We start from the raw sequence: 13,480 nt of genomic DNA, 5'->3' as shown, positions 1-13,480 counted from the left end.
CTTTTTCCCACTCAGGCCCTGCTGGTAGAATAGGCTGGGAATAAGGGTGACCTAGGAGGGGACACAGCCCAGTTGGTTCACCCAAATTGGCCAGAAGGACGTTGCGTACAAGAAGGGTGTCAGGGATTGGAGCTTCCAAGGTGAGAAAGGTTTTATTTAAATTAGGGGAGAACATATATTTTAGTCAAATGTGACACCTACCATCTCCCCATGTAGAAATATAATTTGTGGACATTTAATATCATAGTGATCTCTGAAGGGACACTAAGGCAACACTAAACAGATACTGCAAAACAAGTGAGATAAAAGCAATATTTAAAAGACAGGAAATTTAGAAGAAAAATAACCTGAGACTGAATGCTTAAAAAATTAAAAGCTGTGAAGAAAAGGAGGAGGAAAAAAATTTATAGAATTACTCTGAGACAAGTGTGAGAAAAAGATAAAATAGGATGGGGAACTAGAAAAGAAAGGATGAAGAGGAACTATAAGGGTGGCTAAGAAAAAAACAGAATTAAAACTGATGAAGATAGGGAGATGCCAGATGAAAACAATTTATGCTTTCAGAAACAGTGCTACTATTTAGTTACAGTCTGGTAACAAGAAACAGAACCTAGAGGTAAAGTAATTCAAACCCATCTAAAGTCGAATAGTAAATTCCTCTTGCAAGATTGTTTTGGGTAATAAGAAGTGACCTTAATATACCCCTAAAAGAGAGCCCCTCCATGTTCCCTTCTTTAGTGCAGGGTCAGACTCTTGCTTTTGCACATTACAGCCCTCACATCAAAGGTAGAAAAATGCTGAAATTTCATTGAAAGACCTTTCTATGGTATTTCCAATCCAATTTTCCACAGCCAAAAGGCTCAGAAAGCATTACATCTGTCAGCCCTTATTAGGCCATTTGTAGCCAAGGAGAGTACACACTGTATAAAGGGACACAAGCACATACTGGAGCATTTGAAAGAAGGGGAAAAGCATTGTGATTCACTGCAACAGAAGGATGAAGGTTACAGCTGGGCTTAGTGTACAATATTCTTTCCCACTGTGGTCATTCCTATTTTCCAGCATGGTTTCAAGCTACATGGCTGCTCATTAAATTATTAATCCATTCTACTCAGCTATTGATCTCCACCTAGCAAGTGTTACCTTGTGAAAATCAATCAGGTCTGTGAGTGTTGGGTGTCGGTTTGGGTCCACCCCCAGGAAGCTGTAGAAATCCCCCGAAGCATCCACCAGGAAGTGCTTGAAGCCGTTCTGCTGGCGGTAGGACAAGGCGTAGCCCCAGATTTTCTCACTGACTCGCACCAGGAACGCGCCTTCAGATTTATTCATCAACAGCTCCTCTGCTTCCTGACGGCTGATAATGCCTGGCCAGAAAAAACCCCATGGTTATGCAGGTAACAGGTCTGCCAGAGGCAATCAAATGCAGCAAACACTGAACAGAAGTGAAATCACAATGGTGTAACTTCTGAGTGCTGGAATGTTTCTAGGACGAGATGGAGACAATGTTTATGCTGTTTGCTTCTGAAGGATAGCTGTAAGGGTTTTGAGGGACTCTGGTGGGATATGCTTTTTAATTTGATGATTAAGACTTGCTTTTTCCCATCCTTACTTCTTTTTCAAAGGATAAATAATACAACTGGCCTATCAAACCAGTAAATTCTGGACAAGCTGTCATTTAAGCAGACTAGCACAGCTAGGCATTGCACCTTGAATTTGCAATGCATTGCTGATATTTGCAATTGTATTGCAGTTCTGCAGACTCTGTTATCTTATAACTGCTTTATATGTCCTACAAAAGGAATGTAAAGCAAGTGCCAGGAGAAAAAAATTTTTCTGCTTTTGTACATCCACACACATACACATGCATAGGTGCACATAGGTAAATTGGATGAAAAGGTTTAATGGCAGTAGAGCTTCAAAAACTGTCCCATTTTGTTCTTTTGTGTTGGAAAAATCTTCATCTCTTGTTCCTTCTGATTCTGGGGCACAACACTGAAGTTGCTGGTACTTCTGCTTGCACAGAAGTTATAAAAGATAAAACCTATTCTAATCCCAACCCATAACAAAGGTGTGATCAGAATTGCACCTGGCACTGAACCAGGTCTTACCATCCACCCAGAGAGCCTGGTTCCGGTCTGTCTGGTCAGCCTAGAGGACAGTCAGCTCATGTCTCAATTATCTGTGAAACACCAGATGCTCACTCTCATCAGGAGCAGATGTTGAATTAGGCCATTCTGAGTGTGAACATGGCACATACGTCAGTAAATAATGTATGTACATGTTCCAGAGTTACTCTCTGTGGGGATAACTTTCTCCAAACAATGCATGTAATGTTTAATGGAACTGCTTGTCATCCTAGAAACCTACACAAGTCCTAGAGAGAGTTCCATGAAGCCACATTGTTTTAGTGTAATAACAAACATAGTTCAGGGATTATCAGTTTGCACAGAGAAGGGTTTATCTGAAAGTTTGGAATGCTCTAATTAAGTCCTTAAGGAAAATTATGCATCTGGGAGGCATAGGAAGGGACTGAGGAGGTCTGGGTATTAAAAGCTAGCACTGTGTGCTTGGTAGGAAAGGTAGAAAAACATCTCCTTCTTTCAATTTTTTGTCTACTTTGAGAATATGAATTTCTTTTACAATTTTACTTGGTGCAGTGATGAAGGGCTCAATCTCAATAGGGCTTGAAGTCCCTTTGATAATACCTTAGTACTAAGCAGAAATGTACACATATATAGTCTGCTGAATGACACCCATTTCTCTTTTATGAAGGATATTGCATCATCTTTGCACCAGACATGAAGAACAGGCAGTACAAACATAATCATTTGTTTAGAAACAGCAAGTAACTGCTCAGCAACAGTGTCAATTTATGCACTTTCCAAAATTAAAAATACTTTTATTGGAGGTGTTCCAAGATGAATTGTTAAAAATTTTTGAACTCTGTTCAAATGAAAAGACAGTATCAATATGAATCCATATGATATTATGGGAAATGTATTATGGGACGTTGCACCACCATATCCCAATACCAGGTACCCAAGAATTACACAAAAACTGATTCTGAAATCACAGTATCTGTTAACCCAGTCTTCTCTCAAACTGGCCTAATTTAAGTATGCATGAAATGTGATATTAGTGATTATAATGGCTACTTCCTTGACAAATCTCTGCTGGAAATAAATGTAGATGAGCCACACTACCAATCTCAGAGCATTTAATGACAGGAAAGGATAAACAGTGCCATCACCAGCAAATACTACATTAATTACCATAAATCAGTATTTACACTGCAGTTCCAGATTGAAGGCGTGCTGATAACTTTTGAGATAGGAAGAGGATGTTGTTATAACTACCTCTTCTCCAAGCAGTGCCAGAATTGTTATGCAGACCTGACAGGGAATGAGGTAGACTTGACAATTCAGCCTTGGTGAATATAGAGAATTTGTAAAACATAGAGAAATGTAAAAAAAGAGTGGTTATATTATACAGTGAACACTATTAGGATATTTCTAGGGTTTGATACACTATCCGGCACATAACATGAAATTCATTTAGCATTGATTAGTTTAATGGCAAAGAAATCTGTTCACCTGCTCTCAATTCCCAGCAGTGGAGCTAAAACACTGGAGGCTTCCACACAATGCCATCTTCTTTGCCAGACCTTAGCTGTGTTCTGGACACTTCATATCATTGAGTAGGTAAGAAATGCTGCATTGCTCAAAGCCAAGTTCCTTTTTCTCTTTTTTTGTTTTAATTCTCTTTTCTGCTAAAGATGGTGTAATAAATTATCAGCCAGCCACTCTCTTCCCTTTTACTGTCCTGATTCTGTTAATAGCTCACAAGAAACCATCTCTCCCCACCATTTCCTCCCTCTCCTTGCCTCCCAGTTATTTTGTTTTTCTCCGGTTCAATTCTTCAGAGGGTGGTTATTACAGCAATGAAAGTTTCCCTCTATCCTTTAAAAAACATTATCCTGTTCTCAAGACAATTGGAAAAAGAGTGGCACTGTTCACTCCTGAGATGATTGTAGAAAGAGACAAAATCTGTGAAACACCTACATTTAAAATTGTTTTAACTAAAATCAAGAATCTTTGGTTTCCCAAGGCTCCAATATGAGGTATGGAATCACAAATGCTGTTATCTGTGCTAGTTAGGATATTAATGACACATATTATATTGAATTGAAACCACTGATGCTTTGAAAACTAATTTCCCCTCACTCTCATTCTTGCTAATCTCTTAAAAAGATTAAAAAAGGGGAAAGCCCAGTCCAGTTTTTGATGCTTATATATATTAGCAGCTTGGATTTTTAGCAGAGAAAATAACATTTTCTAAGACAGTTATTTCAAATCATAGAAGATTTATCATCAACTGACATGTTCCTAACAGCTTCATTTTTAAAATACAGGACAAGTTTTAGATGATGATAGGCACATATTAACATTTTTGTTGTAATTATGTTCTGTTTACTGCCACCAATCTTTCAAACAGGAAAAAGAACATCCTAACATTTAGGATGTATTAAGCTCATGTGAAAAGTGGGGAGTTCATTATTAGTTTTATGAGCCCAGCTAAGAAATCCTAATGTTGCCTTCCAAGTTTTCAGCAGCCTCAGCAGCAGAAAGTGCTGTTCTGCAACAGTCTGCAATGACACCTCAGCTTCCCACTCTACTTTCAGGGTTATCCTACATACATCCTTGAGTGAAACTCAAGATGTACGTATGTATTTGTTGCAAAAATGCCACACCAAGCATGAACCAAAGGCTGATAAATTTTGCCAACAAGATAGACAATGTAATAGAAGTCTAGAATTATTTTAGAAGTCTAGAAGTCTAGAAGAACTAAGAAGTAGAACATAGAAGAACATGGAAGTCTAATAGAATTATTTTTTCAGGATTATACAGATAATGTAACATCACAGCCTTTGCTGTGACCTACCAAGACTCTAAAATACCACATGTAATAGTCATGTCCATATAAAGTGATAATTTAGCTTTCAATGGTCAATATATTTTAATAAACACACATATATATAAAATACATTTTGTATATAAAACATGTATATTATAATATATGTGCATATGCCAAGAGGCCAGCTAAGGTTAGAGGAACAGCAGGTACAAACTCAGCCCAGAAGCTTTCATTTACCATTTTGCAATACAAGCTATTTGTTGAGCTGATATTTTCTCTTTTTGTATTTTTTTCCATCAGTTGACCTCAAACACTCCAGTGCATGAGGTCTTACTCAGGAAAAGTGCTACAAATACTGGCAGGAATAAATGAGAACAATGTAATAAAAGAATTCATGGCAAAAGTGCTTTCACAACCATTATGAAAAGCTTTCTATCTTGTGCAAAATTGATTTGATGAACAATTATGAATATTCACATGTAATAAATGCAGAAGAAAGAGACCATTCTGTAAATACAACTTAAGACACCTAACCAGGGTGATGTAGGTTACTAATCAGGATCCAAAACAGAGAGAAGCCAATACCAGCATCTCCTTTGTTTTCAATAGGATTAGATCAAAGCCCAAATGAGTACAAATATGCCTGGCAATTATTACATGAATGATTCACGTGCTAAAGGTCATAAAAACACATTACACTGAGAGCAAGTGTAAGCAGTAAATAAACACAAGGAATTATGAGGAATTAGCAGATAACTTCTGAATAGGAGGACTATATTTGGGATATATTTGTTCAATTATACAGGCAGATCTAATCAGAAAAGATATAAATATATAAGAATATATAAGAATATATGTCATTTGAAACACAGTGAAAAAATGGCCATAAGAGGGAAGGAGCAGTTTGCCAAGCATCAGCCAAACACTTCCATTTTTTTGAACTGAAAAACTGAGCTAGGCAGACATACTACTCTAAAAATAGCATTTCGAATAAAAAAGTTTCCAATGGGAAATTTTTTCCAAAAATTTCCAAATCAAATTATCTTCAAGACTTACTTTGAAAGTCAAAAGTTGGATTACATTTCACAATGAAAGAAAGAAAAAAGCTGAAGTAAATTTCAGAGGGGAGAAAAACCACTATAGAAGCTTGAAAATAACTTTGTTTAGAACAGATTTTAGGGTCTTGGGCATTTTGAATCAAAAGTCGTGGTTTGGTGAGAGGAAAATACATCTTAATTTTTTCTCCCTATTTAATTACAATTTTAAAAAATCATGCAGTTGTAAGTAAAGATCAAACCTGCCTGGGGCCAAAATCTGAATGAAGGCAATCGGTTTTTAAGGAAATAACCAGAGAAGTAAACAGAAACTCAGAAAGGATTGATCCAAGTGCAGCCAGTGTGGTTTCAGAGGAGCTGAGAGGCTCTGTCACATGGCAGGGTTAACACAAGCCACTGCCAGAAGGAGCAAGAGCAGCTTCTGAGAACACACTGAGAGCCTCATGGAGGGGGGCAGAGCTTCCAGAGCCCACAGAAGATGAAGATGCTCATGAGGAGCCAACACAAGGTAAGATGAAAACTGAAACTGGGGAACTAAAACTTAGAAAAGGTCTGACCTTTTTGAGGTCCCACAATAAGGTGGATAGCAAAAACTTGAAACAAACACTCAAATGCGTGACACTAGCTACCATCTCTGGGTGAAAAACCCAGCTCCTTCAGCCACTCAGAAAGACCAAAAGCATAAAATCAGGGAAGATGAAGTAGTGGCTTCCCTGCAGTGGAAGAACTAGAGCAGTTATGGTTTATACTCTCAAGGAAAAGTATCACTCAAAGCAAGTTTCCTCTGGTTGACTTTTGCAATTCTCTTCCACAGGTGCCAGTCTATACTTGGACTCTGAAACTGACTGAATGTAGTTTTGCTTGTTCATTGGGAAGGTCATAATTAATCTACAGCAGGGTGATATCTTGACTGAATACTTTATGTCATCCTTGAGACTGCCAGTGTCACACAGAATTTAAAGAACGCTGTTATCAGTACAGTGGTTTATGGACTGTGCTGCAACTGAAAGAGTCAAAAAATAACAAAGGGTCTAAAGTACCACATATAATAGTCATGTCTATAGAAAAAGATTATTCTGCCTTTAATGATAAATATATACAAACAGAAGTCATACACTGTCATTTCTCTGGTGTTTCCAGCAGGAGTAGCATGCACAACTAAATACATGCACAAATATTTGCAGCAGTAGGATCTTACAGTGTACTGCTATTGAAGATGTTTCACCCTCTTATTCCTTTTAGTCACAATACTTTTTTGAATGATGCCACAAGAAGAGATCAATAGTATTGTGTGGGAAAAGCTAGAGCTGACAGGTAACAATAGCTCTGCCTCTGCTATTTCAGAATAGAAGCAATAAAGGCCAGAAAGCAAAGCAAGGGGGTAAATCAAAGACATCTGGTAATAGAAACAAAGCTGTTGAAGCTATTCACCATCTGCTGTTAAGGCAGAACAAACTCACATGGGACTAGATCTTCAAAAGAGTTCTGTTTCCATTTAGACATTGAAATAAATGGTCAAGCTTAGTAAAAAAACCAACAAATAACAAAACAACAAAAATTCAATAAAAAACTCAAACAAAAAACCACCTCAATGATGGGTAGATTTGCTGAGGTTTGGGGGGAATTGTGGTTTTTTGTTGTTTTGTTTGTTTTCAAAATTCTGTCTTGAAGTGCCATGGCAAGAACCCAAGAGCAAAGGGGCTCTGAATTCCTATGTAATGCTTTTGTTATTTACAACTAGTAAGAATGCAGCTTTTTCATGCTGTGCTGCAGGTTGATAATCTGAGTCCTAGTAACTAGTAATATTTAAGGTCACAAAAAGCAAAACATAAATATGTGTAAATAAAACCTTCCTGTCTCCATAGAACTGCGCTGGTCGACAAAGCTGGGTTGTATTTAGAAATCAACAGGTAAAATACACATTAGAAATGTACTCACAGATCAGTTCTGTCAGGACTCAGGGACCAGTCTTCTCTGAGCTACAAAGGCAAAGCAAAGTGGAACTCTCTAGGGAGTCTCTGGAGAAAGTTTTCTCTGCTCCACACTCACCACCTCTTCTGCACAATTTCAGGAGTTGAGCATGCAGTAACAAACCTCAGATAGAGATAAATCTATGGTGGGGAAAGGTGAGCAGGAGCCCATTAGCCATTCTTCACCATTCCTCTCCTTTGTAACCATCCTGGCACATTTCAGGTGTATGCAGAATTGGGAAGCAACACCTCAGTGAGATTCAGCCAACTCTCCAGTGTGCCTTGCTCACTATAGGAACTACGCCCTGGGCTATGCATAGACATGTACAGCAAACCAAGGCCCAGAGGAATAATGTATTTCTGATGGCAAGAGATCCCTTTAGGCAAGGATGAGGCACCTTGATAATCCATCATGTGCTAAATGAGCTCTCCTTGAAGACTTGATGCATATCTTGAATCTCTGTACAGGAGAAATTCAAGGAAAAGTATCACAGGCAAAAATATATAGGACTGTTTTGTTTGGGGTGGAGTTTTTAAAAGGGTTTTTTGTAGTTTTTTTTTATTGGTTGGTTTGGGTTTTTTTTCTAATGTGTATTCAGCTCCCTGTTTTGTCAGGATACAACTGTTCTTAGAATAAAGCAAACTCAGTCCTCAGAAGATTTCTTAATTCCCTAAGAATAAGATTCTCTAAAGCAATTAAAAACCTACTGAAATTCTGAAAGGAATAGATGCCTTACTCCCCTGGGAATCTTAAAAAATTCCATCTAAATGAATAGTGCAGTAATAAAGAGTATTTTTCTTCAGGTTTACAGAAAATTGGGTGTGTAACATCCATTGTTGCCAGTGCAGCTCACAGTTAATTCCCTATGCACTCTGCAGAAAACATACCTCTTAATTGTCTCCTTCAGAGTTCATTCTACATCCAACTATCAAATACTGTAAAAACCCTTTATACCCACTGTCAAAACATTTACACCTTATTCACTAGCAAGCAGTGCAGCACATAAAAGATAGGTGTTGGCATTACTTGTCTGACTATGCCAGTGCATAATAGAGCTGTAAATTTTTCTGTTAATGTCTCCTCAAAGCCTCGTGTTGGTTTCTCTTCTTCCTTCTTTTTAGAACACCCTACAGAATGCATTAGCTGGGAGGAAAAAAAGTTAATCTCTCTCTTCTCTTTTTACATTATTTTCATGTATCAGAAGAAAAATATAAATATAGCAGAAAATACTTTTAACCTTTTATCTCATATATATATATGAGAAAAGTTATATATATATATATATATAACTTTTTTGCTTTAGATATAGGCTCTTCTGACCTGAAATCCCTGCATTAAATCTCTGCTACTACCCTTTAATTTTTGTGAGTTTTCTCTTCTTGTCTAAATAGCTTCTGAAAAGAAGCTTATGCTAAAAGATGGAACAGTTAAACATTCCATTTCAGTGGCTTCTTAAACTAAAATCCTGTGTGTAATTTAGTATGTATGATCAGTAACTTGTCAGAAAGTATGGGTCAAGAATATTTTATTTTGTACTGTGTTCACTGTTGGAACACTGTTGTGTTTCAAAGTCAGAAGCCTCAATGTTCTAGTGAACTCAATGGAAGATCAACAACAGGAAGGTTGGGGTTTTGCTTTTGCTTTTGTTGGTTGGGTTTTTAAATCAGCAAATACTTCCAGGCCTACATAAATGTTCTACACTCTGTTATAGATACCTGCCATTTCCTGTAAGTAGGATGAGAAATAAATATATGCATGAGGATGTCTTCAAACTTGAGAAAATATCAGTACACTAATCCAAGTAGGGAATTTTGTTACAAATATTATTCCTGTAGGATGCATTCACCTCCTTACAATACAGATGAGATTGAAATTTTATTTCTATTATGTACAAAATATTATAGCAAGCTATACAGACCATCAACAAACTTCTCTGACGGGTGCAGGATGTGACACATGCAGTAGATATTAAGACCTTGCTGTATCTACTGAAACACGGAAATTTGCTTAATCAGTAAAGCATACAAATATCTAACTAAAACCTGACAGGGCTAGAAATCGTACAGGGGAGTAATATACACAGAGCAAAGAAACTGATTTATGCTCTGATCCTTGCTCAGTAAACTGAAATACCTCTGTCCTGGTACAATAGTCACTGATACTGTGTTTTGTGTGCAAATTGAAGAGTGGGACAGTTTTTTTAAAAAGGTTAGTAGGCAGTATTCATCATCCTTTCTCCAGGCAGACAGAACGTTTCATTTATTCAGTCTTGGTCTTGGAAGCAAGAAATAGGAAATTTGTGGAGTTTTTGGAATCTTTTGCAAGCATTTCACTTGTTTACATTACTCACCTTGTTACTGCTCATGTAAATTCTCCAAGTTTACCGAGTTTGAAAATGAGAGAGAAAAACCTTCTAGTATGCAAATCAGATCTAAATCAAGGGAAAAGATGAGAAAACTGATATGTGCAAGAAGAGGGAAGAGGAAAAGCCCTCTTGGGACCTATTTATATTTTCAAAACTCTAGCCATCATTAGGCTCTTGTTTCTCCTAAATACTTCTGAGGGAAACACAGACATGAACAAACATGAAAGACTGAGCTTTTACCAAACCAATTGCACAAAACAAAACAAAGCTCACAGCGAGATTCTTGTTTACTTTGGATTTCTCCACAAAGGAAATAAAGGAGAAAAGTAGAAGTAGAAAAATTAAAGTAGAAGAATTAATCTTTTAGTGGAACCTTCCTGGCTTTGTACAACTCATTCCAAGGCAACATTGCCAAGTGACTCTCATTGCCATGGGGAGCACGTGTACCAAAGGCAAGAACAGTGCATGGAGCAGCCCTGCTGCCAGGTAGCCTCAGCTGGGATGCCCTTCCTGCAGAGATCTCAGAGCCCAGCACTGCCTGATGGGCAGTTGCAGTAGAGGGCATGGGGACACAGTTCTGAACACACAGAGAATAAGGAAAGTTTGTGAAGCTGGGGGTAATTCTGGAAACAAAGGCTCCTTTAAAAAATAATTTAAAGAAATATGCAAAAGCAGAAATTATTTGCAATTCAAACTCAGCAGTCACTGAACACTTCACCCGCTGAAGGCACCACGATGAGGACTGAGTGCCAGTTCCCTGACTTGCTGTGCAAGCTGCATTTGGAACCCAACCCACTGCTCACTCAGTGCGTGGAGATGTTACCATTTCCCACTGCCTGCAAGTGGAAGACAAGGGTGAAAAACTGCAAGTGTTAACACTACTGTCAGTCTCAGGGATTGTTTTGGAAAAAAACCTGTCTCCTTTGATTTTTATTTACTTGCAGCATCTTCCTTCTCTCAAGGCTATATGCACATTTAACCACCACGATTTTCTTTTAAAAACAATGTCAGAAGAAATACTTGTACTTGCAAATCTATAGGTGTTTAATCTCAAGAAAGACAAGCCAAGCACAAAACTTCAGCTGTGCAGTCTTTTAAAACAGCTACATATTTTACTATCTCTGAAATAAGCATTGCTGACTGACGTGTGGAATACTTTACAGGACATGCAAATCTATAATCATTGTTTTAAAAATTAAATGCTAATGGATACATTTACTTATTTTAGCACCAGGTTCTACTTCTGCACTACACATTTAATATATTGATGTTTCTTAATAAGTAAGATGCTTCTTTTTGTCTTCAAATAATTTTGACATAAGAAAAATACTATATACTGACACCAAATATATATTTTTTTCATTAAGAGTATTGATACTCTTAAATTATTTTTGATGCTTCTGAATTATGAATACTTGGTTGCTTAGGCACACAAACATTTAAGTTTGCAATGCAGACTGGCTCCTTTGTGTAACCTGTTCTAAAAACACAGCCACATTTACAGATATATAGAAGACACAGTAAATAATGAGCATTCATTTAGAAAGGCTGCTGTGGGCTAAGAACAAAAGAACTCCATCCCAGCCAAAAGCAGGACATTACCCCACCATTTGCATGAGTATACCGCTTGTAGAGAAAAACGGGATTTAATTCAGCACCCATGGATTTCATAATATCTACACTGTGGCTGATATTATCCTGAATAAATTATATAATAAATCAGCATAAACTCTGGCAAAACAGCTTGGGCCTGATTAGACTTCTTCGCCTTGTATACTGTGCAGCCATTTATCCTGAGGCAGGTTTTGACCCATTATACCCATTTTCCCATCATGTAATTAAGTACAGAAAATAAAGAAGAATTAAAAAATCAGGCCCATGTCCACACAGATTGGACTGAGATAATCAGCTGCCAAAAAGCTTTCTAATAATAATAGCAATAAATTACTTAGGATTGTAACATGCTCTGATTTTCTATCAAAATTAACAAGACAGCAACATTAGGTCCTAGTGCAGTTCCCTGTGCCACTATTGCCATAGCTGTAAATGGCTAGGAGAGGGAGTAACTGTATTTACTAAATGCAGAAAAGGAATTAATTGCTTAGGTAACAGGAAGCTACTGGCAAATTTCATCAAGCCAAGTGAAAAGCAGAAAAACGGACAAGAATAGTCTGAAATCATGGCAGCCACATGACACAAACTATAAAAAGGCAAACAAAAGCAAAGCAGATGTGTCTGTAACACTACATTTTATGAGTATTTCTGCCTTTATCATGTCATCTCCACTAAGTATTAAAAAACCCACCAAAACAAAATAAAAACCCACTCACACAAAAACACACAAAAGGTAAAAACAAAAAAACAACTAAAAACTGGAGGGAAAAGCAGTGCATTCAGTCATGAGCCAAATTATAAAAAGCCTGCAATTCTTAGGGTCTAAAACCCAGAGAAAACAAGAGTGCCACTTTCTCAAGCTCATCTCTTGAAAAATAGGAAAATAATTTTAGAAAGAGGTCATTCTCAGGCATTCTTTCCTTCTTCACATTGTTATAAAGCTTTTCACTATGTCTTGTATAAAAGCAATAGAATGTTTTATTATAAAAACAAAGTATGTTTAAGAATCTTTTCAATACATATTCCAGTTTTTCATGATTTTGTTGAATTAAGATAAATCCCAACACTTCAGATTCCCAACACTTCTGAACTCACTGTCTTTATCAGAGGTTTCACATGTTTTACTTGGGTGTAACAACACAACCAAAATACAGACTATAGCTTCAGGCAAACAGAAAATATATCCTAGTCCTGTTTAGGAGAAATCTTGAAATAAATGAGATGTACTGAATGAAAGCACATTTTAGAACACTGAAGAAAAGTTACCATGTTTGTGTTTATAAAGACGAAGACAACTGCATTGGCTTTAGACTGGCAGATGGATTGAAATAATTTTCTGTATGATGCATCTCTCAATGAATTCTTCAATTATTTTCCACAAAGGCAATTAATCTGCTGTACTCCCTAAAGCAAACAAGCTTCACAATGACTTCAATGAAAGAGCAAAGTAAAATGTTGACATGCATAATGATTCTTAGATATTCAAAATCTGCTTGTGTGTAAACTGAAACCCAAAGCTCTCCACAGACACTCATGCTTAGTAAGGTTTATTCACATGTCA

The 13,480-nt window shown here is 37.2% G+C and overlaps 1 protein-coding gene across 2 annotated transcripts in view; it reads right to left on the bottom strand.

Moving 5' to 3' along the window:
- Nucleotides 1-13,480, bottom strand: part of SH2D4B (SH2 domain containing 4B) — a 58,399-nt gene that overhangs the window by 3,608 nt on the left and 41,311 nt on the right. The window contains exon 7 of one of the 2 annotated variants that reach the window (XM_064716615.1): nucleotides 1,144-1,364. In XM_064716615.1, the coding sequence (XP_064572685.1) occupies nucleotides 1,144-1,364 (221 nt within the window). Of the gene's footprint in view, nucleotides 1-1,143; nucleotides 1,365-3,598; nucleotides 3,767-13,480 lie in introns of those variants that run through there. The other variant, XM_064716616.1, reaches the window with a different exon arrangement.

The sequence above is a fragment of the Zonotrichia leucophrys genome, chromosome 6 (genome assembly GCF_028769735.1).
Source record: "Zonotrichia leucophrys gambelii isolate GWCS_2022_RI chromosome 6, RI_Zleu_2.0, whole genome shotgun sequence".
NCBI classification, from domain to species: domain Eukaryota; kingdom Metazoa; phylum Chordata; class Aves; order Passeriformes; family Passerellidae; genus Zonotrichia; species Zonotrichia leucophrys.
This window is presented reverse-complemented; position numbering and strand designations above follow the sequence as displayed.